We start from the raw sequence: 27,051 nt of genomic DNA on the forward strand, positions 1-27,051 counted from the left end.
AAACTCGGGGGCCAGGCATGTGTGGGCACCCCCCCCTCCTCCCTCACCTCTGCAGAGGCTTCTGGGTCGCCCGCCCCATGCGACCCGTTCCTGCTGCAGTTCTGGACAGGTCGGGCAAGAGCACCTGGAATGTTGAGAAGGTCCAAAGGGAAGCAGGAAGAGACAGAGGGACAGGAAGGAGAAAGCCAGGAGCCAGAGAGAGAGAGAAAGTCCCGGAGCAGGGAGAGGGGCAGAGGGAGGCAAAAGGGACCCACGTGTGTGAAAGTACAGACGCCGCTGGCGGAGTTCTAGCTCAGGCTGCTGGTGACCCCTTGTCATTTAGGACCCAAGGCCTAGCTGCTCATAGTAAGTGAACTTGGCCTCTTATTTAATCCAAAACAGTGAAGCTGGCCCTTTACTTGGATTCTTTAAGCAAACGAAGCCCTGAAAAAGCCACAATACCACCATCTGCAAAATTATTCTCAAATAATACCTATTCATGCAATAATAACTCCCAAATTCCAGAGTCTTAGAAACTATTGTTTTTCAGTACAAACAGTTCTCCGCCCCGTCTCACGCATACGCATGCACACACACACACACACACACACACACACACACACACTCGCCCTCCACTCCCCACCTTACTTCCCCACATCAGTCATAACTTCTCAATTGAAGGAGCAGCTGCACAGCGAGCCCCTTCTGTGACCATCACTGCCACCCTCCCCCAGGGGAGCCTTGCTGGGGATCCACGGCCAGCCGGTCTGCCCAGGCTGGCAGGCAAGTCACCCCCCTGGAGCGGTGTCCAGAGGGCTCCACGGGGGAGCAGCCCGGCAGCTCCAGGGATCCCAGCTCTGACACCCAGATGAGAAGGGGAAGTGGCCCAGGGGGCCCCGGGGCCCTGCTGGGGGAGACCGGGAGACCACCTAGGGGTGCATGCAGCCTGTAAGCTCTGGAATGCAGAGAAAGACGGGCAAGGAGAGAAGCAGAGACTGGAAGGGGGCCAGGGGGTGGGGAGCCCGGGAAACAAGAGCAGGGCCCTGGGGGAGCTGCCGGGCCTTTGTTTCCTACCTTGGTGGCTGCGGCTGCCACTGCCACAGGCCGCCTTGCTGGCTGCTCTCAGCGCCCTGGGGCCCAGCACTCAGCGCTGCTGCTGCTGCTGTGCTGCAGGAGCCAGGGGACCTCTAAGGACTTCTCGGTGGCACAAATCAGCACATTTCCTCTCTGCCCTCGGACTGCCTTTCACTGAGGCTCTAGGGGAGGTGTGCAGACTTTCCTTCTCCCGGGCTCAGTCCCGCCCTCGTCCTTGCTCAGATAAGCTCATCACATTCTCCCTCAGGTCCCTCTGCGGCCTCCTGTCCCGGCCTTCCCGGTTCAAAGGGCACCAGGCCACACCACCTATGGGGCTTGGCATTTCATTCGCTTCAATTAAATTTTCCATTAACTTGGTCTCTGGCCAGTATAGATTTTTCCCTTTAAGCTCGTCTCGAAGCTCAGATCACTCAGGCCTCAGAATCAACCTTATGATTCCCCTCTGGTCCATTTAAGTACATTTATATATTTTCTCCCCTAATGAGATGCACAGAGACCAGCCATAATTTTAACGCCTGACACCTGAACTTCTGCAGCCCTCCCCAGTGTTTCTGGTTTGCCTAAGACTTTGTTCTAGGCCTATGGCTTGATTTTTGCCTGTGAAAATTTCGCCCAAAGGCAGTTCTGCCCAAAGTCAGCCGTCTGGGATAATGAATGCCCTTCCAGTCTCACGAGGAGAGGAGAGCAGGTTCCATAGGCAGCCCCCCTCAGGTCTTGCAGCTTTGCCAGGCCTCCACCCACATTGTTATGGCCAACTCCTAAGAGGTGGGGGAGGGCGAGGGTAGGGGGGCACCTTCCGCAGGCATGCTGTTTCCTCAACAGCCCCCACACTTTTTGGTCTTTTTAGAACTTTCGGGAAATTAAAAGTGGTCCTCAAATCAAGAAGAGGTTGGAGTCACCAGGATAGAGGACAGGTTGTAAGTTCTGATTCTAAAGGGACATCCTGACTTTCAGGGAGGCTGAGGATACCTTCCAGGATTCCTAACGCTAGTGAAGCAAGCTGCCAGGTTGGGAGATGCTCTGTGGAGAGGCCTATATATGGCAAGAAACCAACAGCTGAATCCTGCCAACAGCCCCACGAATAAGCTAGGAAATGGATCCTTTCCTAGTTGAGCTTCGAGATACAGCCTGGTGTGGGACCCAGAGCCAGGGGACCCAGTTAAGCGGCCCCTGAACTCCTGAGTCACAAGAAACTGAGATAATAAACGTTATTTTAAGCCACTAAGTTTTGGGGTAATTGGTCGTACAGCTAACTAATACAGATGAGAAAAGTGTATTTGTTTCATTTCTCTTGACTCCAAATATCAGGTTGGAAATCATAATGATTAATTCAGTTGCAGCTAGGAAGTTTCTGCCAAAGAGTACCTATTCGGTTCTCTGCCAGAGGTTTATGGGATTTTTTTCAGCAAATGGCTTACTGCTTATGTACAAGACCCAGAAACTACCCAGGAATAGGAGAGAGTTCATGAAATTTATCTTAGAGTGGTATATAATGGCTTAATTGGAACATCCATGCATTTAACAATAATTATTGAATAATTGTCTGTGCTTCCTCAGTATCTACAGGACTCAAAAGAGAACATAAGCCTTGCAATGCAAAGAGGTTCAATGAATTACTGAACATTGAAAAAATCAGTTTTAAACTCCACAAAATTCAGGCCTTTTCCACGAGGGTATATTTTTCCCTTTTAGCTCAATATTTTGCTTTGTTTTTTTTTCAGATTTTATTTTTTTAAGTACTCTCGACACCCAGCGTGGGGCTCAAACTTACCACCCAGTTTGATCTCAAACTCTGAGATCAAGAGTCATGTGCTCTACTGATGAGCCAGCCAGGTGTCCCTAGCTCAGTGTTTTAAAATATGTACAGAGAGACACCTGGGTGGCTCAGTGGTTGAGCATCTGCCTTTGGCCCAGGGTGTAATCCCGGGGTCCTGGGATCGAGTCCCCTATAGGGCTCCCTGCAGGGAGCCTGCTTCTCCCTCTGCCTATGTTTCCACTTCTCTCTCTGTGTCCCTCATGAATAAATAAATAAAATCTTTTACAAAATTAAATAAAATATGTACAGATATTATAATTTAATAAATGACATAATCGAAAACACAATAAATTTTCCTAAATGAACTCATATTGATGCCTGGGGGCAGAACTCAGATTAGAAATCCTACCCTGGCGAACACTCCGCATCTTATGCTGTAGTAGCTCCAGCAGGGCTCCCCCTGGACCTATCTGTCTGAAAATATAGGAATTCCTTTGTATTTGCTGCAGGACTTGTGGACACTCCTCTTTGAACGTTTCCATCAACACTTTCTAGAGGATTCTTAACACCTGAGTTGGATACTGATACTCCTTGCTCTCCTCCCACATGACCCTTTTTCCAACCCTTGGCTTGAGAACAGGACAGCTCATTTTGTTCACATGGGCCGGGCTGTGATGGGGTGAGCACAGCTCTGGGATATTCCAGTCACTGGCTTGCAGTGAGAGACAAGCAGCTGCAGGGAATCTGGTATAACACACCTTCCTTCTTCTTCTTCTTTTTTTTCCTTTTTTTTTTTTTTTGCCTCCATCGTTCCACATATTATTTAAAATACCAGGTCAAACTCTGCCTAATGTCTGGTGGAGTAGGCCACTCTGTGTGGGTTTTGTAAAGACAGGTGAGCTCTCCTGGTGTCTGGAATGATGGGCTCGGCCTATCCTATGGCTGTCATCCAGCCAGGATGTACCCTGAGCACAGATGCATGGATGAAACACTCTTTGGAGTCAAGATAGGAAACTCAGAAGGAGAAAAGAGAATTAATGTACTTGGTGTACAGTTTCAGCCTGGATTTTGCTAAATGGGGGGTTGGGGTTTGTTTTGTTCTTTTACATTGTGACGAGATGAATTGACACAGGTGCACCACAAGCCACTTGTGAACATCCATTTTGTGCAGTCAGGCTTCTGAGTTTCTGAGCCGGGGAAACAGGACGTACACCCTACCCGGCAAGTGTTGGGTCACAGGACGCTACTGACAACTGGCCTGGGAGGCAAGCAAATGGTCAGGGAAGAGAAGACCTGGGCTCACTTTCCTCCCCACGGTGACCTTTCTGTGAGGCTCTGAACCAGTGGCCTTGACTCTGCGGGCCTCAGTGCATCCCAAATGGGAAAGCTCACTCAATGTTTGCTGACTGACTGAATGATGTTTCCACGTAATATAACTCATGGGGCACTTGATAAGCTCTATTTCCTTGTAGAAATCAACAATCTTTCAGAAAGATAGGTATTCCCTGTGTAGTCATTCTCTGTGGTGCTATATGTTAGATGAACCTGTAGTTCAACAAGGAAGCAGATTTGATTTCCAGAGGCTGGGTATATGGGTTCAGCCGTAATGGAACACACTGTGAATGTCTGTTATGCCGATGGTTTTCTGGAACCTGGCTCAAAGACCACCAAGCCGGGGAAGAAAACATCAAGCTTCAAGAACAAATGTCCTTCCTCATCTCCCACCCCTACCATCTGTGTATCGAGAAAGCTACTTGAGAAAAAGTAAACAGTTTGTTCCCATCACGTTAGAGCTTCAAAGGCAGGAAACCAGTCGTGAAATTAGATCTTGCAGAAGAGTTCAGCTATCACATTTGTGGTTTCCAGAGGTCTCCCGCACTCTTGGTGAGCGGACGACGTGTTCTGTTGTGTTGCATAGAGTTCAAGTCATAAACATTTGCTGCAGACCTGTTACATCTCAGTCTCCCCCTCCCCCCAAGTCTATCCAGCAGGGAGACGAGATCCGGACCCAGATTCTTGCAAGAGAAGGCAAAATTAAGTGTCACTGAGGATGTGTCAACAAGGGTCTGGGAGAATGGATGGCCATCTTCTCGGGATTCGGGGAGGCTTGAAGGACGGCAGGGATCCTGCTGCGGCAGGTGACCAGGCCACACTGAGGACTTTGCCTGTCTTCTTATCTTGAAGATCATCTCAGCAGTGCAGCAAACCTGCCCTTTCTCACCTGGACTTGCACACCTGCCTCCTCCTCTCCATGGGCATTGGAGCATCTTTAGTGGCAACACTTGTACAGGGAAGGCACTGTCCTAATGCAAACAGACTTATTTTACTGCAAACCTGAAATGAAGCATACATTTCCCTAGATGAGCCCACGCTTTATCGTGCAAAATGTGGTTGCTGCCCCATAGCAGCACTAATACCACTTGTGTACCTGTTAGAAATGCAGACCCCCAGGCCCCACGCCAGCCCCCCGAGGCTAGAATCTGCACTGGAACAAGATGCCAGGTGGTTCCTGAGCACAATAAAGTCTGGAAAACACTGGCTAACCTTTATTTATAATTGAAGCTTTTTCTTTTCAATATTCAAAGATTAAGGTAAAATTTCCCTGTGATCAACGCATGGCTTCTGACAGAACCATGAATGTTATCAGATCCACGTTTCTGCCTCCATTCTCCTAAAGCACCAGAGAGCTGCTCTACTTCCTAAAACACACACCACGTGGGGCTGTCGGTTAAGAGAATTAAAGGGAAATAACCAAAGTTCCTGATTTCAAGCCAAGAGCTCTACCGCCCAGACTGGATTCAGGTAGTCTGGTCTTCCCCTGACACAGGAGAAAGATCACAGGAGAAAGTTTAGGTATCAAAGGTCTGAGAATGAGATTTGGGAGATGCCCTCTCTCTGTTCTGATGTGAGCCTCTCTGTCTTGGTTTCCTCACTTTCATCTCTTGGGCCCCCCCCCCGGGGGGCACCCGCTGCTCAGAGTTAGCCTCTGTCACCTCCAGCTGTGACATCTCCTCCTACTTCTCCGCTGGGTTATTAGCGTTCCCCCTAATGGCTCCAACAGGTGGGCATCTGCAGTTGTCACTGGTAATGGGGAGAGCACTACTGTTGAAGCCGTCCCTTCTACTTCTGTGGCTTTGACATTTCTTTTTTAAAAAATATTTTATTTATTTATTCATTCTTGAGACACACACACACACACACACAGAGAGAGAGAGAAGGAAGCTCCTTGTGGGGAGCCCAATGTGGGACTCGATCCCGAGACCCCAGGATCACGACCTGAGCCCAAGGCAGATGCTCGACCACTGAGCCACCCAGGTGTCCCTAGCTTTGGTGTTTCAAAGTTCCTTAGGAATACAACCTACCTGACTCCCAAGGGAGATATCTTGTAAGTGTTCCACCTGGGTCCACAGCTGCCAAGTTCTCTAACTTAGTGGAGAGTAAGGAGAGCATTCCTTAAATCCACACTTCTCAAACTATAATGTGTCTTCAAAACACCTGGGATCTCTTGTTAAAGAGCGTGGGAGGGCCTCTGAGCTTTTGCCTTTCTCAGGTGATGAGGTTGCTCCTGACCAGAGTCTGAGTGGCAAGACCTTAGGTTGAATTAAATCTATCAGCAGAGCCACAGAGAGCAATCCCACATGACCTGCTGTCATATACTGGATCAGGAAATCATCCAGTTTTTGACCACAAACCTTGTTTCTGGGGCACCTGGGTGGCTCAGTCGGTTAAGCGCCTGCCTTCATTCAGCTCAGGTCATGGTCCCAAGGACCCGGAGTAGAGCCCTGCATCTGTGGGCTCCCTGCTCAGCCTCTGGCTGCTTCTCCCTACCTCTCTCAAATAAATAAATAAAATCTTTAAAAACAACAACAACAACAACAACAACAACCTTGTTTCTTTGATAGTTCCTTATATGTCATGGTTTTGCATTTTCTTCTCATCTGATTAACCATCTTCTAGAAATGCTCTCATAAGTGTTGACAAACCCTGAAACTGTGTGGCACCAAGGCTGATAGATTAGAGCTTGGACTTAACAACACTGGGGCAGAGAGCGACCTGGGGCAAATGAGCTGAAGACTGTGCAATCGTGTTTAGGAATGACGTGGAGGGATATGGAGCCTCCATCCCTTTCCCCTTACATGTGCCCTTCTTGCCACAATAGTGGGTGATAAGCTAACTCTTCATCTGAAGTAATAATAATTTAATGTGTTACCCTTTAAGGGAAATTTGAGAAGGCAATCTTAAAGAGGCGATGTCTTAATCTAAAGGCAAACTCTACTGGTGTCATTTTAGGCTCCACAGCAGACTAGTGGAAACGACTTGTGGCAAGGGGGCTGCTTAGAGCGTACAGTGACATAGCTGCTTCTTCCACCTTCCGTTTGGTTCCCAGACACATGAGACATACTGTGCTTGGTTCTGCAACACCTATGGCATGGAAACAATTTCCCCAAGGTTGGTGGATTTGGAGCAATTCACATTTTCAAATCAGCCATGGGCTAGGGAAGAGCTCATGAAGACAATTCGAGTCATTGCTTCCAAAGCCAAGCCAACTAGGGAGCAAAGCAGCCTTCAGGTAGAAATAACTGTCTCCGTCAAGGGAAGAAGTGAGGCAGCTGCACTGCTCCAGGAAAGAGACGGGAACTTCCTCCAGCCTGGTGAGCTTGGGAGGGAAGAGCATACCCTAGAAACCAAGGCAAGAGTTTCCTCAATAATCACTTAAGGAAAGCCGAAGGGGGCTCCCAGGACAGGATGTTAAAACGAAACCATTTTAGTTTCAGTTTTGGCTGAGGCTGCAAGACAACAAACACCCCAAGGTAGAGTGAAGTGTGCAGATCTTGCCAAAAAAAAAAAAAAAAAAAAAGATGGTGGAAAGCCAGTTTTATACCTATAGGTGACTACCTACATCTAACCTGCAAAAGAAATATAGAGGTTGAGAAACGGGCTGACTAGAAGATGAATTATGGAGAGAACAGTCTAGTATATTCCCAAGGGTTCCAATGTGGCCATATGAATAGCTTGATATCTGTCCCTGGAGCTCAAGACACGCAAGGGATTATTGTTTGATTCCCATGGGAAATCCAAAAGTGTGGCTACTCTGATGGCAGAACGAAGGAGAGGTGCCTGCAGGGTTCAGCCTGCATGCTCAGAGTTTGTTTGGGCAAAGGATGTGCAGTGTTTGTCAGGGGCCAGATGTGGGACATCAGAAGAGAGATCTAGGGGTGCCTAGGTGGTTCAGTTGGCTAAGCATCCTGGGATCGAGACTCAGGTCTGGCTCCCCACTCAGTGGGGAGTCTACTTGTCTCTCTCCCTCTGCCCCTCCCCACACTTGTGTTCACTCTCTCGCAGATAAAGAAAATCTTTAAAAAAATAAAAAATTTAAAAATAAAAAGTTTGTTTTAGAACAAGAAAAAAGAAGAGAGATCTAAAGTAAGGTCTTTGGGGCGTCTGGGTGGCTCAGCTGGTTAAGGATCTGACTCCGATTTTGGCCCAGGTCATGATCTCAAGGTTGTGAGATTGAGCTCCATGTGGGGTTCTGCCTTGGCCTGCTGAGGATTCTCTCTCCCTCTCCTTCTCACCCTCCCCCTGCCTCTTAAAAAAGTTAGATCATCTCAGATTCTTTCTGTGGGACTGCCTGGTGGCACAAAGGGACCTCTGCAGAAAAAAGCTAGAGATTTACCTGCAGATTTGGGGCCATGGAAGGAATTGTAAGTGACCAGGTGACCAGCCAGAGAAGAGTTAGATTTGTCCATGTCAAGTTAAGTGCAGGTGAGAGATGGTAGGATCACCAAAGCACCCGTGTAAAGAACCCAGAGGATGAAGAATCAGCTTTAAACACCTGCCAGAACTAGGGAGCATGATTCCTACTCACAGCAGGATTAGTCAAGTAAAAACTCTCCTACCTCTTGCCTCTCTTCCTTCCCCTACTCTGGTCACGAAGGATTCAAAATCATTAATAGCTAGATATGAGAAGGGCAAAAATACAAAGTTTGGTGTGAGTTGGAGAGAAGCCAACTGGCCTGAAGCACGTCTGAACTGGGAAAGGGGAGTAGTTCTAACTTTGAGTGAAATTTGAAGTTTGATTATTACACTGACCTAGATATATTAATTATTGAGTAGAGAATGTTTCATTACCTGAAAGGAGCAAGAGAAGTCATAAGATTTGTCCAAAATTTCATCCATGGACAGAATAAAGTGGTCCCACAGGATTCATTTAAAGAAGAATGGAAGACATGAATTATGGGACTTTATGATTATATCCTATGGGTCATTGCTTGTTCAACATAACAGTGCTTCAGTGGTTTGCACAGTGAAATCAGATCATTCTGCTCTCCCCACTGCAAGATTCACTAAAAGACACATTAGCTTTAGGATATGTTCCTGAGTCAGCTAAGGCTTACAGGAGAGGCCAGAGCCATGCTGTCAGGACCAGAAAGCGTACCATGCATGAGCAACCCCAACACCCTATTTAGGAAATGAAGGCTCAGAGAGAAGAAAAGATTTTCCCAAGCTTGCACATGTAGAGACATCAAATACAAACAAACAAAACAAACAAAAGCAATAAAACACAAATATATATAGTATCTGCTCACATAGACCATATTTAATTAGGTAGCATTCTTTGTAGAGGCCAAATTTCTTCCCATTTCCCAGGTTTCAGGGAGATTAATGTAAAATTGTAAACAGCCTTCTTGACAGTATCTAAAAATAAAAACCTATGGGAAGAATCTAGGTTTTTTCTTCTCTGCTGTCCTCTTAAGCTTAAGATAGAGCCACTCTTATTATAAGCATCTTTTTGTTGAAGGCTCGAAGCCTATCTGTGACCACATACATGCGAATGTATTCATTTTGCATTATTTGTAGTAGTCACTCAATACCCCTAAAACTTTCCCAAGCTCATGCATTTGTCTTATCACAACACAACACAAGATCTCACATGATGCTTAGACCAGAAGAGGGCTCAGTAAATGACATAATGCCTAGGTTCCAGCTTCACTGGCTATGCGTTCTTTATATATCAACAATACTGCTTCCAGACAAAGAAAAAAGGCAACATTTCTGCTCATCCTCGGGAACCTGGAATCCGGGCCTAGAGTCATGTTCAACTTTTTTTATTATTATTATTATATATTTTTTTCATGTTCAACTTTTTACAAATCCATTACTCAAGATCACTAAGTGGAGGTTCCTAGCCCCTTGAGCAGACAACGCTGTGGCCCCTACGTGCCCTTACCAACCTTCCCAGCAGCTTTCCTATGCTGAGCTACTCTGCAACAAAAGGCAATCAGCCCCTGGATCGCTTTCCATCCTGTGATGACAGAGAAACACTGACTCTTACTGAAAAACCTATTTGACTCATGGCCTATTGATGTGGGTGGGTGGGTCCCTGTGGCCCTCAGGTAAGACCAAAATAATCTATTCCTTAGCCCTAGTTTCTTCAGGATTCCTTTGTTCCTCACTGTTGTAGACTTGCAGTGACTCAGCAATGATGGATAAGTGTCCAAGAGTCTTAATTAGAGGAGAGTGAAGAAAATCATTCATTATATGTGATGTGGTCTCATTGTCTAAATTCTAGCACCATAGGCCTGAAAGCTCTAACATCAGCTCTCAGGAGCTGGAATAATCTCTTCCCACTACAGCCTGTATGGGGACTGTCTAGGCAGCCTTCGTCCTGGCCATTCCTGACCTTCCCCTGGGTAGGGGGTAGGCAGAGAAGCAGCCTGGGAGCCTCCAGCAGGAGAGCTCACCAGAGCTTCCAGGAGGGCAGGGACACCCGGGACCACCTGTGCGCACAGGGAAGACAGACAGACAAAGCCTACCTGACTCCATCCTGCCTTCCTTCTTCTCCTGGGCTTCCTCGGAGCCCCTGGAGCCCCTGGGGAAGGGCTGGTGGCTGAAGAGGTCATCACACAGGAGGCTTCGGCACAGCTTGGCGAGGAAGCGGAGGACATACCCGACGCTGTTCACCACAGGCAGGCTCCGCAGGTGCTGCTTCCCATCAAAGGATGCCGAGACTGGAAAGCCACAGAGACAGCAGCTCACAATGGGGCACGAGGGCCATGGGTCCATGCAAGGAGGATTTTGTTTGTTAAGTTGTGCTTTGTTCTTAACTAAGCTTTATTCAGATTTCACCTGTCACTTAATGTCCTGTTTGTGTTCCAGGATCTCATCCAGGATCCCATACTGGGGTTAGTTGCCACATCTCCTTAGTCTCCTCTGGTTTGGGACTGGTTTCCAGTCTTTCCTCGTTTGGCATAACCTTGACAGTTTTGAAGAGTACCGGTCAGGTATTCTGTTAAATGTCCTTCAATATGTGGTTTTCGAATGTTTTTCTCATGATCTGACTGGGATTAAGGTTTGGGGGGAAGAATCGAAGCGCCCCTGTCATCACATCAGATCAGGGGTATGTGATGTCCACAGGACATCACTGGGATGTCAGCCTTCATCACCTGGCCAGATAGTGCTTGCTGCATTTCTCCCACTGCACCCTTCCTATTCCATTCTTTGGAAACAGGTCACAAGGTCATGTTCACACTCAAGGGTGGTGAAGGGATTAAGCTCTACCTCCGAGGAGGGGAGAGTCTCTATATCATTTGAATTCTTCATAAGAGAAAACTTCCATTTTTCCTTCCTTCCTTCCTTCCTTCCTTCCTTCCATTATTTATTAATATCAGTGTAGATGCAATATATGTATTTTGCATTGTAGGTTATCCAATACTATACTATTTATTTTGTTGCTTAATTTGCTCCATCTTTTGTCTTTGGGACTTTTGGTGTCCTGTGTCCCTATGACATGCCCCCATTTTTTAAAGCAATTTTTGGTTACTGACACTTCAATATGCTTCAAATTCATCGTGAATTTTTCTTGCCCCTGCCCTAAATCAGCCATTTCTCCAACAGCCCTAGTTCCCTGTTACTGAAGAATGATCTTTAGAAACCAAGATTTGGACACTGGATATGCTCATTGCTACTGGAGTGTCAGTAGCTTTGGGTCATTCTGGTGGAGAGAGCTAAGAATCATATGTATGTATACAATTCTATTATGATTATTTCTCTGGAGAGAGAGAGAGAGAGATGGATAGAGCGAGTTAAATCAATAGATTGATTGGGGGATCTAGATCTAGATAGATAGATATATCCAAATAAACCTGAGTTCATGCTGAGGTCTCTAGCTCTAATCCAGCATCACAGAGTTCAGGGTTCTTTCTACCCTTCTGGGGAAGAACCCTTAAAAGGAACAATAATTTCTCCACGGTGATTCTAGATGAAATTCAATTTCTATAGGGTTACTAGAATTTAGAAGAAATACATTTCTTCCAGCATGTTCCTTTCTATAATTTTCCTTGCAGCCTCTCTCACCCCATGACGCTTGAATACCAGCTCCGCTGTTCCACAGGAGCAGACCCTAAGAGGACAATTTGCTCCCAGCCAGGTCGCTGCCATTCATTGCCAACACCTAGAGGGCAGCCCTGTTTTCCATATTTTATCCCAAGGCAGGCACATGGCAGGGACTGGGGCAAGGGCAACACCAGAACTAGTTTTGATTTTAGAACTAAAATAAAAACAAGATATTTTAATTAGAAATCAAAAGAATCCATTTTTGGTATCTCTTTATAGTTTGACAAGAGCATTCACATCCATCGGCTCATTCAGGCTTCCTGACTCTCTGGTGAGGACAGTAGACAAAAAGTTATTACCCCATGTTACAGATGAGGAGATTGGGAAGAGGGTATAGAGTGATTTTTCCAGCTCATGTGGCCTCTAAGTGGCACTTGCCTGTCACGTTAATGCTCCAGGTGACTCTATTTGGGAGATCTGGCAAAAAGCTGTCACTAAGGGATTTATCCTAGCCACTCACACACTCTGGAGATTCCCTCTTAGTGCGAGTATTGCTGTTGACCTCCAATATTTTAGAAGACTAAGTGTGATGGAAACTGAACCCACAACAGGAGAGTCTGGGTCATCAGGTCTGTCCCTTAAATCAATGTTCATACACTCCCAGAGGTGCTTGGAAGGGCCACATCCTAGAAGCAAATGTGGCATTTGTGAGACCATAAAGTCTACCCCTCTGGGATAGTGTGGCTCAGAGTGAGGGTTCCAGGGTACTGCACTACCGGTCCTTCGCCAAGGCCCAACTCATGGCAGTCGGGTTCCTTTAGCTCACTGTGCCAGCACCAATGTCACCATTTCCTGTGTTGTGCCATGGGAATGTTTGGAAAGCAGTGCCCTAAGGATTAGGTTCTAGGTAGAGAGTGCAAGAGTCTAGTTATTTCTCCTTAAGTCCCTCCCTGAGCCATCCTGGTGCTATCACAGTCTTGCTGAGCCTCCATAGCACGTCAGTAATGTCAAAGGCCATCTTACCACTTTGCAACCTCAAGGAGGCAGCATGAAGAGTCCCCTAGTGCTACCGCCTTCTCCAAGACACTAAGACCGGGTGAGTGCTCAGCTCTGGACTTCCTGGGAATCCCTCAGCCAAGGGAAAGTTGGCAGGCCTCCGCCCAGGCTTGTGTTGGTGCCAGGCACTGCAGAACCTGCTCCCCAGTGCCAAGGCCCCTGAGGCCACAGAAGGGCTGAGCAGGGAAAATGTGATTGGCTCTCCCAGCTTAGGGAGAGGGGCCATAAAGAACTCAGGTAGAATTTGCTCAAGAGGGTGGGCGCACAGTACAGGAGAAGCTTTCTCTCGGCACCATGTCTCTGTGTCTTGGGCTACTCAGCAAGGAAAAGGACAAAGCCTTCAACCTCAGAGGGCAGCCCAGGTTTGAGAACTTGGCTCTCAGACAAAAACCAGGAGAAGAATGGCCAATGGGATCCCAGAAGGCTGTCAAGACTCTCCTCCTGGCCTCTTTTGGTGCAGTATTTTTTCCTCTTGTCTCTGCTTCTGCTAAAGTTTCTTAAAAGTCATCCTGGGTCAAACACATGCACCTAGACCTTGCCAAGTTCTATTTTAATCAGTTACCATCAAGTCAGACCCAGTTTCCTGCTCAGAAGGAACTCCAGAAGGTAGACAGAACCAACCAGGCTGGGGAAGCTGTGTTGGACAACTTCCCCACCTCCAAGCCCTGAGGCTCTAGAGTTAAATAAAATGCCCAGTGACATTAGAGGCCCCTCTCCCCCGACCCACCTCTCTTAGACAGCTGGCAGGGTCATCTGCAGCTCCCCATTGCTAGGGAATCTTCTCCCTATCTCCTGGTGGTATGGAGGCCATGCCCTTGATGTTGGGCCAAAGAAGACATCAGACTGTCCCCTTGGAATCAAGACAACTTGCAAAGACCTGGTGCTCTAGGGCTTAAGGGCAGGTGGTGACAATTGTGTAGAGAGCTACAGGCAGGGCAGAAAGAGCTCTGCAGGCAAGCATTGGGAGGGGGCAGAGCTCTCAACCTGCCTCTCACCTGGGGTGACACTGCCACTACCACTGGAAGCTGCTGAGGTAGGGCTGAAACTGGAAGATGTTGGTAACAATGGGAGAAGGGACTGACCCTGAAGCATCTTTTAAAAAAGACAACAGCCCACCTCTTGAGAGATGCTTGGGACCAAGAGCTTCCCCACTGCCACTGGTGATGATATGTACCATGAAGAAAGAGTGAGGCAGAGTAAGGGACGATAGATAGTGACAAGGACTGATATTTTAGACAGGGCGGACAGAAAAGGGCTCCTGGATAAGACACCATTTGAGTAGAAACCCAAAGGAAATCCAGGAACAAGTTACACATGGATAGCTGGGGACAGAACACTGCAGAAACAACAGCAGGTGCAAAGACCCCAGAGATGGGATGGGTGGAGATAACAGGGGGGAAGAGGAAGGCCACCATAGCTGCAGAAGAGTAAGGATTCAGGAGAAGTGACCTCGCGATCAAAGAGGTAGGCGGGCCCAGGTCACATTAGGCCTCTGGGTCCTCACAAGGAAGTGAGTTTTTCTTGGAGTAACATGAGAAGCACTGAAGGTGTAGGGCAGGGGAGGAGCATGATCTGACTGAGTTTTAAAGAACCAGAGTGGCTGCTGTGAGGTGAAATGTGGCTGGATTCTGGATATGTTTTGAAGTTAGAGCAATAGGATTTCCTGATGAGCTGGAAGTGAGGGATAGTGAAACAAGATTCAGATGTTCAATCTTCTTGTCCAGGTCTAGAAGGATCTTCCCCTTGAGCCCAGAGAGAGGACCTCAGCACGCAGACTCATTCAAGGCTCCTGGAGCCCAGCAGATGGAAGACAGACCCTGGCCACACTGTCCCTTAAGCCTGACTATGGCTTCTTTCCTCTTCGGAGAGATACCCACGGCCCTCCTCATACAACCTGCCCCAGGGCCTTACCTGACACCATCTCACCACCATAACCCTGCTTGACCAGGGAGAAGACCAACTTCTGCTGGTGGGCACAGTCGATGCATGCTTGCACGGCCTGCTGCAAGACCGCTGAGGGCCTCTCGGGCCCAAAGTGCTCGGGGAGCTGCTGCACCTTCCTCCTCTCCAGGTACGGCCCTGCATTGGCCTGCTTGTTGATGTAGAGACAGACTGTGGAAACAGAGACCCACAAAGCCCTCAGCATCGGTTGCATCATGCCAGGGGGCTGTTCCTGTGTGCATGGGGGATGCCTCAGCCGTGCCCCCTTGGCCCTCACCTTGGGAAAGCTGAAAAAGACAAAAGTGGTAGTGATTCTTCCCAACTTGAGAAATAAGAGAGGCCAGAGAGCCAATCACTCCGGACTTCCAGGCCTGCTCTCAAGAGAACCTCTTAGTTGGGAACAGATAGACAGGTGGGTCCCCTCTTATGTACTCAAGTCAGAATTGCAGACAATTATGGAGGCCCATGTGGACCATGTGTATAAATGTATTTCCATACCGGGCATGTACCCATACAAAATCTTCCTTCATCCTCCAAATAATCTGTGAAGTTACATGTAATGTTTGCCAATTTTTTTAGTTAACTTTCAATGAATGAAAAAAATTAAGACGATGCTGATTATTCCAAAGACTATAAATTCAATGAAATTCTAAAGAGAGTGTTATTTATAATCCCAGAGATGTGTTACTCAGCTGCCCATTTAGGTGAGCCCGACCAATGGTCCCCACACTTTTAAAGTCATAAACCCCATCAGTATATTTGAGCACATGCCCAAAATGTGTTTATTTATTTACAGGGTATATACATTCTGGACTGTTTTAATATATTTGCATGCATTTTAAAACATAATCAAGACATAGAGAATTTTAAAGAATGAGATAGAAATAAAAATTAATGATAGGTGTCAATATTTTCTTCCCTATAGCAACGACGCCTCTTTTGTCTCCCCCTCACCTCTAGCCCAGGGTATGAGGATCTTACCTTGGGGGCCACTAGGGCAAAACAATGTCCAAAAAGGACTTAAAGAAAGAAACAACAGGATTTGGAAAGGATTAAACGGCATTAACAAAGGGGAAGAAAGTTTTTATTCGGCACTTACTCTATTCCAGGCTCTTTGTATGTTTTATCTTGTTTGATTCTCAAGACAAGCCTGGGAGTGCGGTACGATTACTTCCTCCACTAATGAAGAAACTAATGAAGAACTGAGGCTTAATGGTCAGATGGCTGCTTTAAAGTCTAAAGTTTCATTAGTGGTGCAACAGGGATTTGGACTCAAGTCTTTGTGATGTCAAAATCTGCACTCTTTCCCCTCCACCAGGCTGCCTTCTCTTTACTCATCCCAGATAATTATGGAAATCTAATCAATAAGGGACCTTTATGCCAGGCACTGTGCTAGGTAAGCAGATTCACAGGGTCCTTGACTTCACGGAGCTGGGGGGCCAATTGGGAAGGCAGAGCTACCAGGAGCACTACAGGAAGCCTTGCAGGACTGTCACTTCAAGACACCCTGAGGAGGTGCTAGGAGGGCCCATCCTGGGGACCCTGGCAGGAAAGTCAGTGAAGGCCTTCTGGAGCAAGGAATGCCTGAATTGAGATACACTGGAGGAGAAGGGCAACCAGAGAGAAGATTGTTCCAGATAGAGGGAAGGCAATATGTTGAAGCCCCAAGGGGAGGGGTTGGCTCTAGGGACTGAGAGAAGAGCTGTGAACTGCAGGGCTCTGTTGGCCACATAAACAAGTTTGGTTTTTTCCAAAGAGCAATGGGAGGGAAACTGATGGGGTTCACGTGAGTTAGGGGGTATGGGTGGCTTGTGATGAGGGGGAGAGTGTGTGTGTGAGAGAGAGAGATGTCATCCTACTGCAGGTACTCTTATAATAGAAATGTTTGCTGGCAGACATGAGAAAGACCGGACTGAACTCTATTCTGACTGGATTGGAGACAGCATGTGGGATTAAGGGAAGTTAGGGTCCTTAGGAGACCTGGAAGCACAAACACAGGGATGGAAGTTCTCTAAGGTAAGCAGGCTCACTCTTGGTGCGAAGTAAACTTGGCTCTGTGAAGAGCCACCAAACTGGGCCACCAAACCCCCCTTTCTAGTCCCATCTTAAGAAAACCAGCTGAACCTGAGATGCATTGAAAACCAAGTTTCAAGTAATCCTATCAATGAGACACTTAAGCTAATGTTCTCAGAGAATTCGGTTGTCCTCCTGCTGTCCAGCTAACACACTAAGTCCTTCATCGAAGCTATCTCAGTGGCAGCTCTCCAGTTCACAGAGTAACTGCTAGATGGCATGCTGGCCATCACAGCCTTTAGAGGTCATTCAGCTGACCTACCTGTGAGAGCCTGTGGGGCCGCCAAGCTGGGTATGGTGGCTGCATCCTGAGGGATGGAACTGAGGTCGGGCTCCGGTGTGCTTCGTGGAGGCGAGAGGGCTAAAGGAGTCATAAGAACCCGAGACTTGAGCTGCAAGACAGAGCCCATTTGGTCAAGGAAAATCTGGAAATGCTCTCTACACTTGCCCCTAGTTTTTCCTGGACATCAGTTAACCATTGCTACTCTATCATTTTTCTACACCTTTCTATTGTGCAACTAAGGGGCTGAACTTCAGATTCAAGCTCATGATCAAAATTTCATGAGTGTTTGGGGTCACACTCAGAGATCAGCTCTACACTCCACCCTTATGGTGGAGCCACCCAGGAAATGACTGTATCAGCCAGTGAGTGTGGAAACACAAGAGGTATGAACGGTTGAGGCCTATGAGCCCTCTGAATGCAGGATGCAGGGCAGTTCCCAGGCTGCAAATCCCTAGAATCCTGCGGACAGGGCTTTCCCAACAGCAACCAGAGACTGATTCTGAAGCTCTCCTCAGTCTCTGCTCAGCTTTCTGCTCACATAGATCACTAGATCCTGCTGGGGAAAAAAGAGCAGAAACCATTTCTCCAAGAGGTTGACATACTGCTCAGTGTTTATTTCCAACAGCAGAAACTGTCAAGGACAGCCTGAGTGTGGTCCTGAGTGTATTCTCTGGTGGTGAGAAGCAGCCGCCTTAAAGGACTCACTGGAAATCACAAAGGAGGAGCTGAGATTTGCTGTTATGGAATAAGATGGAGATGACTGGTTGGTTGATTATGTCAATGCCAACGAGTCACTCTCCGTACCAAGGTTTGACAGAAAATTGTCTAATCCTTGTTCACCATAAAAAAAAAATAATGAATAATTCAGTCACTTCTCCTCTTCACCACTGACCTATCTGTTTTCTACTCCAGACCAGTTAAATCAATCTCTGGGAGTGGGACCAAGGCATCAGGAGTTTTAAAAAGTACTCAGATGATTCCAATACACAGTTAAGATTATGGGTCACTGCTCCAGTGCTTTTCAACTTTAGGATGCAGTACCTAGGGGGTCCTATGAAAATGTAGATTCTAATTCAGAAAGTCTGGGGTGGGGCCTGGGATTCAGCATTTCTAACAAGCTTCTAGGCACTGCTGATGCTGTAGTCTGTGGACCACACTTTGCGTAGCAAGGGTCTGCATTCTGTTGTTAATCATAGGCAGACCTCACCCATATCCTAACTTGCTTCCTGGATTTTTAAGATAGAATAATAATAACAGTCATGAAAAAAAGCAGTATTCTTACTGCTAATTATGCACTCATTCCACATTTTTTCATGTCTTCACTCAACAAATATGTATTGAGTGGCTATTGCAAAGCAGATACTCTTCTAGTTACTAGGGATACAACAGGAGAACAAATCAGACAAAAGTCTTTACCCTCATGGAATCGAGGGTAAAATTGCTATTGGGGGTAATAGACAATAAGTAGAATAAATAAGTACGTGATATAGTATGTTAGAAGATGATAATAGCTGGAGGTAAAAATAGAGAAGGGAGATGGAAGTTCAATTGAGGAGTTGTACTTTAGATAGAAATCTTTAAATTGGACGATTAGGGCACTCTTGGGTGACACTGCACAAAGATTTCAGGGAGATAAGGGAGCAAGTCATACCAGTGCCTATGGGAAAAATATTCCAGTGAGTGAGACTATCAAGTGCAAACATCCAGAGACAGATGCATGCCTAGAGGGTTTATGCCTCTGTAGGGAAGCAAAGTGATACTGGAGAGGTAACACAACCACAGGGCTTTGCAGGGCATTGTAAGTTCTTTGGCTTTTACTCTGAGTTCTTTAAAGCAGAGAAGCTACAGGATCTGACATTTTAACCATTGATTGATGTGTTAAGAAGACATGAAACGGGCAAAAATGGGAAGACCACTAATCTAGAGTAGATGAGAGATGATGGTAAGTTGGATTTTCATGACTGATAGCAGTGGAGGTGATGAGAGGTAGACAGATGGGCCTCCTTGAATAGATTTTCAAGGTAGAACAGCAGGACTTATTGACACACTGGTTGTGATGTGTGTGTGTGAAAGAAGTCAAGGATGGCTCTGAGGTTTGGGCCAGGAAAGCTGCAAGTGGAGTAAAGGGTTTTTTGGACAGAGGAGGAAGGAGTTGACTAGGGAAGACCAGAGGCTGTTTTTGGACATGTCAAAGTAGCAATGCCTACATCCAAATAGAGATGTTAAATAGGCAGGTGCATGCATGTCCTGGAGTACGGCCTTCTGAGGGAAAATCTAAAGGGAGACTTAATTTGAGAATCATTAATATAGAGCTGATATCTAAGGGCCATGATAATGGGTAAGATAATCAGAGAATAATAGAAGGAGTGTAGATGGAGAAGAGAAAAATCCAAGCACTGAGTCCTGCAAGACTCCAACATGAAGAGTCTTGGAGAGACAAGGAGGAACCAGCAAAAGAAACCAGGAAAGACATCCAGTGGGGTAGAAAGAAATCTGGGAGAGTATGGCCTTGTGGGAGCCAACTGAGAGAAAGTGTTTCACAAAGGAGAGTCAACCATGTCAAGAGCTCTGATCACAAGGAAGACTAGATGTGTCCATTAGATGTAGCAACTACTCAGCAAGAGAGGTGGTAGTGCAGTGGATGGGATGAGAACCCGATTGAAATTATCTCAAAAGTAATAGGAAGAGAAGCACTGGGATCAACTCTTTCAAGAAGGCTTGTCTGGAAGGGGAGCCAAAAATTAGAGCAAGAAGGAAATGTTGGATCAAATAATGTTTGCCCCACGATGCGGTATCACCTCATACCCATTAGGATAGCTACTGTCAAAACACAGATAAAAATAAAGTGTTGGCAAGGATGTGGAGAAATCAGAACACTTGTGCACTGTTGGTGGGAATATAAAATGGTGCAATATAGCAGTTCCTCGAGAAATTTAAACTAGAATTGCCCAGGAATTCCATTTCTTGGTCTATAGCTAAAAGAATTGAAAGCGGGCTCTCCATGAGGTATTTGTACACTCAAGTGCATAGCAGCACTAGTCACAATAGTCCATAAGGAAGCAACTACAATAGATAGATAGAGGGGGTATCTACACTCAAGGGAATACTATTCAGCCCTAAAAAGGAAGGGAATTCTGACACATTCTACATCATGGGTAAGACTTGAAGATATTTGCTAAGTGAAATAAGCCAGTCACAAAAAGTACATGATTCTACTAATTTAAGGTACCTAGAATAGTCAAATCCATTGAAACAGAAAGTAGAGTAGTGTTTTCCAGAGGCTGGATGGGAGGAAGGAATGGGGAGTTATTTAATGGGTATAGAGTTTTGGTTTTACAAGGTGAGGTTCTGGAGACTGAAAGCACAACAATGTGAATACACTTAACACGACTGAACTGTGCTCTTAGAAATGGTTATGATGGTACATTTTATGTCATATGTCTTTTACCACAATTAAAACATTTAAAAAAGATCCTTTAAGATTTTTTTTTTGAGATGGGAAAGATGTGTTTTAATGCTGATGGAAATAATCCAATGGAGAGTGGGGAAGAAAGAATGATACAGTGGAGTGCTTGGAGAGCTGCGGGCATCAGGACTTTGAGTAGGTGAGAGGGGATGAGAGTTAGTGAATGGAGGCGGCGGGTGGGAGGGGTGTGTCAAGTCCGTGGAGAGAAACATGGACCTTTCATCTATTTTTATTGCAAAGTAGAGTATAATGGCCCAGATCTGGGCAGGGGGTGGGGGGTGGTGGTGAGTGGATGTGGAGATGAGAACTTACAAAGGTCTCTTCTGTTGGCTTCTAGTTTCTCAGTGCAGGAGCTTGAGTGTGAGGATGGAGGAGCGTGTATTAATGAACTAGGAGGGTGGGAGGAGTGGGGGAATAGGGTGTGGCTGCTGAGCAGCACTGGGGGTGCAGTGGGATGTGTGGAAATGAATTTAAATTCATTGAAATGAGTTTAAAATGAGATCAGTCAAAAGTGAGCATACTAGCTGCACAGGGCTGTATGGGCACAGAATCTGGGGCTCTTGCAAGGGACCCTACATTAGTCGGGAGCTATAGTCAACAACAGATTTCATCTTATCCTGTGTTTACCATTTGAAAAATTAAAGGGCTCAACACGTGGCCATCCTCTGTTAAATACTATAAAAATAATCCAAAAGAAACCTCACTGCTGGGAAGGAGTAGACCAGAAACCTGCTGTGACTCAGTCACCATGACTTTGGCACGCTTCCCTCACCCACCAAGGGTGACAAGGGCTATCATTACCCTGCCTGTTCTCGCAGGTCCTGCACCAAGGGTCCCTCTGATGGTCCTTCTAGGAATGATATGCTGCCCTGCATGGCTTGTGGTAGAAAGGTTGGTGGGGGCAGTCCCCAAGGACCGTGGACAGTGGGCTCTAGAAGGACCTTGGCTAAATCCTCCTTCACAGGGTTAAAGCCCTCCCACCAATGCACAGATAATGATGTTCGTGGCGAAAAAGCAAGATTTGGCAAGTTGTCATTCCACCCCCGCTCCCCGCCCCCATGGTCTTTAAGTAAACCACACAAAGATCCTCATGATCCTTCCCTGGAAGGATGGTGATGTGACAACGGTGATGATGGTGAGGAGAGTGCTGGCGGCTAAGACAGATGACCAGATACCGCTTACCACTCATATAAGCATTGTCACAACCCTAACATCTAATGCTCACTATTTTCATATTTACTAGAAAAGGACCTCTTCATTGAACCCACCTCCAATGAAGTAACACAATTATAGTTGGCTGTTACCTCTGCCCCTTATTTCTGCCCAGATAAAGCAACTGAAGGAATTAGAATAAGTCAGCTGGTCGCAGGGCAAACCGTCTGCATTCATCTAACCCCTAAAACAACCATCAGGACTCTTGAACAAAGAAGACATCTCATGCAACTCTGGGTAGTATGTGCCTTTGTAAAAATTGTTCTCAGTAAGAGAATAAATCATCAGTAGGAATACTTTTGACCCAGCATTCTGAAATTTCTATCTCATTGCCTAATATAAAGGAAAAATCCTGGCTTAGGAAAGGGAGTCACATATGATTTGAGAAGGGCCTAAAGTAGAAATGAGCCCATTGGCTAGGAATGTCCCTTGGTGTGATGTGGGTCCCTCTCTGTCAGTGCCTCTTCTGTGTGTGGAATGAGGGGCTCTCTGTATGCCCCAACATATCCAAGCTATTATCCAGCAAGGCATTTGTCTTTGCAATTGCTGTTTTCTTTTATTGTTTTTTTTTTTTTTAAATGGACAAAATAAAACAGAATGCTCCTATCTTGGTTTCTTTTTTTATTTTTTAAGATTTTATTTATTCACTCATGAGAGACAGAGAAAGAGAGAGGCAGAGACATAGACAGAGGGAGAAACAGACTCCCTGGAAGAAGCCCGAGGTGGGACTCGATCCCAGATCCCAGGATCACACCCTGAGCCAAAGGCAAACATAACCGCGGAGCCACCTCGGCGTCCCCCTATCTTGATTTCTGATACCATGCTTCAATAAAAGGAACAAGAGCTCCCTGGAGAAATGGTTGATTTTAGGGGATCCTATGACAAGGGCAGGAAATCTACAAGATGAGCCTAGGGCATCTTGTCCTAGAAAGTAAGAAAGTACTAAACACACACACACACACAATGATGACGGTAGGTCATAGGAACACAGGAGTCAATTGAAAGAGCTTCCCGTGTCCGAATCTGGAGAATATGAGCAACAAATAATGAGTAATGGGTTATGATTCCAAGTATATAATAAATATATCCATGCCTCCTTACTGATTTAACTGAATGAATGACTGACTGACTAATCCTGGAGGAGACTAGACCTCTTATGCATAAATATTCCAAATAGTTTATTGTGGAGCATAACTTCCCACTCCTTAAGTGTGGGCTGCACATGGTGACTTCCTTCCAAAAAGGACAGTATGGAAATGGGGGAAAAGTAACTTTACAGTAGAGAAACTTGTCAAACGCTACCTCAAGCAGGCGCTCAAGGTCACCATCCACAGTGATAAGTCATGCTGATAGCAGGCACCCTTGATGTGGCATGATGGGAATAGCCCCTTTCCTTGGGAATCTCCTTCCCCTCAAATCTATAACCCCAGTCTAATCATCAGAAAAACATCGGACAAACTCAAGTTATACAAATTTTACAAAACGCTTGACCCATACTCCGCAAAACTGCCAATGTCATCAAAAACAAAGGAAGTCTGAGAAACTTTCACAGCCCAGAGGAGCCTAAAGAGACGAGATGACTAAATGTTAATGTGATATCGTGGCTAGATCCTGGAACAGAATAGGGAAAAACTGATGAATCTGAATAAAATAGGGATATGGTTTAATAATGATGTATTATTACTGGTTCACTAGTTGAGACAAATGTATTGCAGTAACATAAAATGTTAACAATAGAGAAACTAGGTATGGGGCAGATAAGAATTCTGTTTTACCTTTGCAACTCTCCTGTAAATCTAGAACTATTCTAAAATATAGTTTATTTTTAAAGTATCGAAAACAGGATCTGGCAATAAACTGGGTAAAATGGAAAGGAAGAAGGAAGGAGAAGCCTCTTTCTTGGAAGCATAAGGCTAGAGGGAGATTAGGTGCCCAGGACGCCGTGCTCTGACATATACTGGAGCTAAGCCTTGGCCTTCAAAGCCAACAGCCCTATACAGATGCTGGCAAAGTTGGCACCTTCAACCTGAAATTCAAAACCTCAATCAAAAGGGTGTGATGACTCCTCATCCAGGGCGTGGTTGCCAGCAGCTGCCCGAGGGGCTGTGCTTCGCTGGGGTAGAGTATCGTGGTGGGTGACGCAGAAGAGTGAAGAGTCGGCCCCTGCCAGCTGGCGTCTCCACCAAAGCGGGTTGGGGAATGTGGGAGCAGCTCATCTTTCTTTTCCATTTACAGATCCAAAATAAGGGGCTGGAGAGTTTCTTGCTCCAGCTGTCTTTGGGGGAAGACCTTTTCTAAGATATTTGCTAGAGAATCACTGGAAAGAGTTGGGGAAGGGGAGGGTTTGTTTGCAAACTGAGGTGTGTGGCCAGGGAACACTAATGGAGAAGGGGTTAGTTGATGCAAAAGTTGAAGGGTTTTTCTAGAAATATGCAATTGTGCCACAGAGAATGTGTTTGGGGGAGTAGGATGTGCAGACATCCTACTGCCTGTACATCAGCAGAGATGGACCAACAAAGCAAAATTTAAAAATAAGTCAGGAGTGACAGTGGGCACATACACTGGGACACTGGCTTTTGGATCTGGGCTCAAAGTCCAGCTCAGCCATTTACCAGGAGGGGCTCTCATTACTTAGGATTTTGGAGCCTGCCTGTCCTTACCTGTGTGAGGATAATAATATCTCCTCACAGGGATGTGGCAGGATGTGAGTGTAAACATTTAGCATAGGGCTATAGCACAGAGTGAGGACTCAATAAATGTTCATCATCACTACTGCTGATAGTACTGGGGGAGGACATGACCAGAAGGAGAGGACCCACATTTCGTCCCCTGGGAAATGGACACTGAGAACCGGTATGCTAAAGAGACGAGATGACTAAATGTTAATGTGATATCATGGCTAGATCCTTTCAGTCATCAATTACACATCACTCACGCCCTGCAGGGCAGTGGCTGGAACATGGGGCATAGAGGCAGGACTGGGGTTGGAATCCTGGGTCTGCCACCAACTCACATGGGACTCTGAGCAACTCATTCAGTGCTTCTGGGCTTCATCTTCCAAAGCCATTAGATTGGGTAGATTGTTGGTTTCTAAATTCTCTTCCAATCCAGAATGTGTATATACCCTGCATTAGACTACTTTCAGAAACATTAAAGCACTTGAGACCAAAAAAACCAGTGTCAGTGCCATATTTTGAATGTTGATTAGAAGAAATGTGGCATCCTAAATTTCTTTGGAATTCTGTTTCTGGAAATACAGAAAACCAGGTTCTTTGGATCAATCAAAAACAATCATAAATAATGGATAAAGTGTAAGATTAATAAAAGTATAGAGGAACTGACAATATATAAAGAATTATCAGGCCAGGAGCACCTGGGTGGCTCAGTCAGTTAAGTGACCAACTCTTGATTTTAGCTCAGGTCACGATCTCAGGGTCCTGGAATCGGGCCCTGCATCAGGCTCCACGCTCAGAAGGACAAGGCTGCTTGTCCTTCTCCCTCTGCTCCTCTCCCACTCTCTCTCTCTAATAAATAAATAAAATCTTTAAAAAAAATTATCAGGCCAAAATATAAGTGGCCTTGGGAATTGCTACAGAGCTCAGGGCTCATCCAAAGGGCTATAACCTCAGGGAAGGGCGAGACAGTTGTAAATTTGTCCCACTCCACCCGACCCTCGCTCACACCTGACAATGAGGAAAGTTGCCTTAATGTTGGGGTAGAGGAGCATGCAGATCTCTGAAAAGATACTTCCATAAGCCAAACAGTCATACAATATAAAATAGAGTGCTTAAATTTCAATGAGTAGGAAAAAAAAATAAATACTAAAAGAAAAAAACAGATAAAAATCCAAAAGAAGCCAGGAAAGATGGGTGAAAGGAACAAAGGGTGAATGGACAAATTGCATACACAAAATAAGACATGCACAAACCCAAATTTATCAGTAATCTCTTTAAACATAAATGGACTAAATGCCCAGTTAAAAGACAAGGATTATCATGTTACTGGATATTAGGAGTTGAAATGTGTCCCGCAAAATGATGTTGAAGCCCTAACCCCCCCAGGACCTGTGAATGTGACCTTATTTGGAAATAGGATCTTTGCTGATAATCAATTTAAAATGAGGACATTGGGGTGGGCCCTCATCCAGTATGACTGTGTCCTTGTAGAAGGAGAAATGTGGACAGAGACAGACAAGTGAGAGGGAAGACAACAGGAAGACGCAGGAAGGACACCATCTATGAGACCATGATCTTGGACTTCTAGCTTCCAGAACTGTGAGACAATAAATTTGTTATTTAAGCCACTTCAATTGTTGTACTTTGTGACAGCAGCCCTAGGAACGCAATAATATACCACATTAAAAAAAAATCATGTTTGCCCTCTCTTCCTTTCCCTCCCCACCCTTACTTGAGAATAGTTTTGTCCAAGTACCTGCCATAGCTTTTCTTGGGGGCACATACCTCCTTTAGACTCTTCCTCCACACAAAACTCCCTCAGGGTTCTGGGGAGATGCTGTGAGGAGCAGGCTTAGGGAAAACTGAATACCTCACTGTGTTTAACCTCAGACTTTAGTCTAAAAACTTGCCTGTTGGAAATGCAAATCAGCTCCAACAACAAGAAGCTTGTAGCCAATGACCTAATTCCATTCCTAGGAGTCAGCCTGTTTCTGGGTCCACCCATACCTTTTCCTCCCTGCACTTGGGGGAGAGATGAAACACCTAAGGGATGGAGGGGCCGCTATCCTTCGGCCTTGAGACCTGCTTTGGCAACATGCCTCTCAGTTAAATCTGAGATCCTGGCTAAGCTTTCTCTGAATTAAAACTTCCCTGGGAAAATAAAACCACCCCAATACTGCCT

General features: G+C 45.9%; 1 protein-coding gene across 2 annotated transcripts in view; it reads right to left on the reverse strand.

The window, feature by feature from the left end:
- The window catches only part of SCML4 (Scm polycomb group protein like 4), a 55,841-nt gene that overhangs the window by 21,924 nt on the left and 6,866 nt on the right, over window positions 1-27,051 (reverse strand). Inside the window, exons 2-4 of one of the 2 annotated variants that reach the window (XM_055330601.1) lie at window positions 17,496-17,625; window positions 15,131-15,331; window positions 10,645-10,839 (exon numbers count right to left, since the gene is read on the reverse strand). In XM_055330601.1, coding sequence (XP_055186576.1) covers window positions 10,645-10,839; window positions 15,131-15,331; window positions 17,496-17,625 — 526 coding nt within the window. Of the gene's footprint in view, window positions 1-1,053; window positions 1,249-10,644; window positions 10,840-15,130; window positions 15,332-17,495; window positions 17,626-27,051 lie in introns of those variants that run through there. The other variant, XM_055330602.1, reaches the window with a different exon arrangement.

The sequence above is a fragment of the Nyctereutes procyonoides genome, unplaced genomic scaffold, assembly GCF_905146905.1.
Source record: "Nyctereutes procyonoides isolate TBG_1078 unplaced genomic scaffold, NYPRO_anot_genome, whole genome shotgun sequence".
NCBI lineage: Eukaryota > Metazoa > Chordata > Mammalia > Carnivora > Canidae > Nyctereutes > Nyctereutes procyonoides.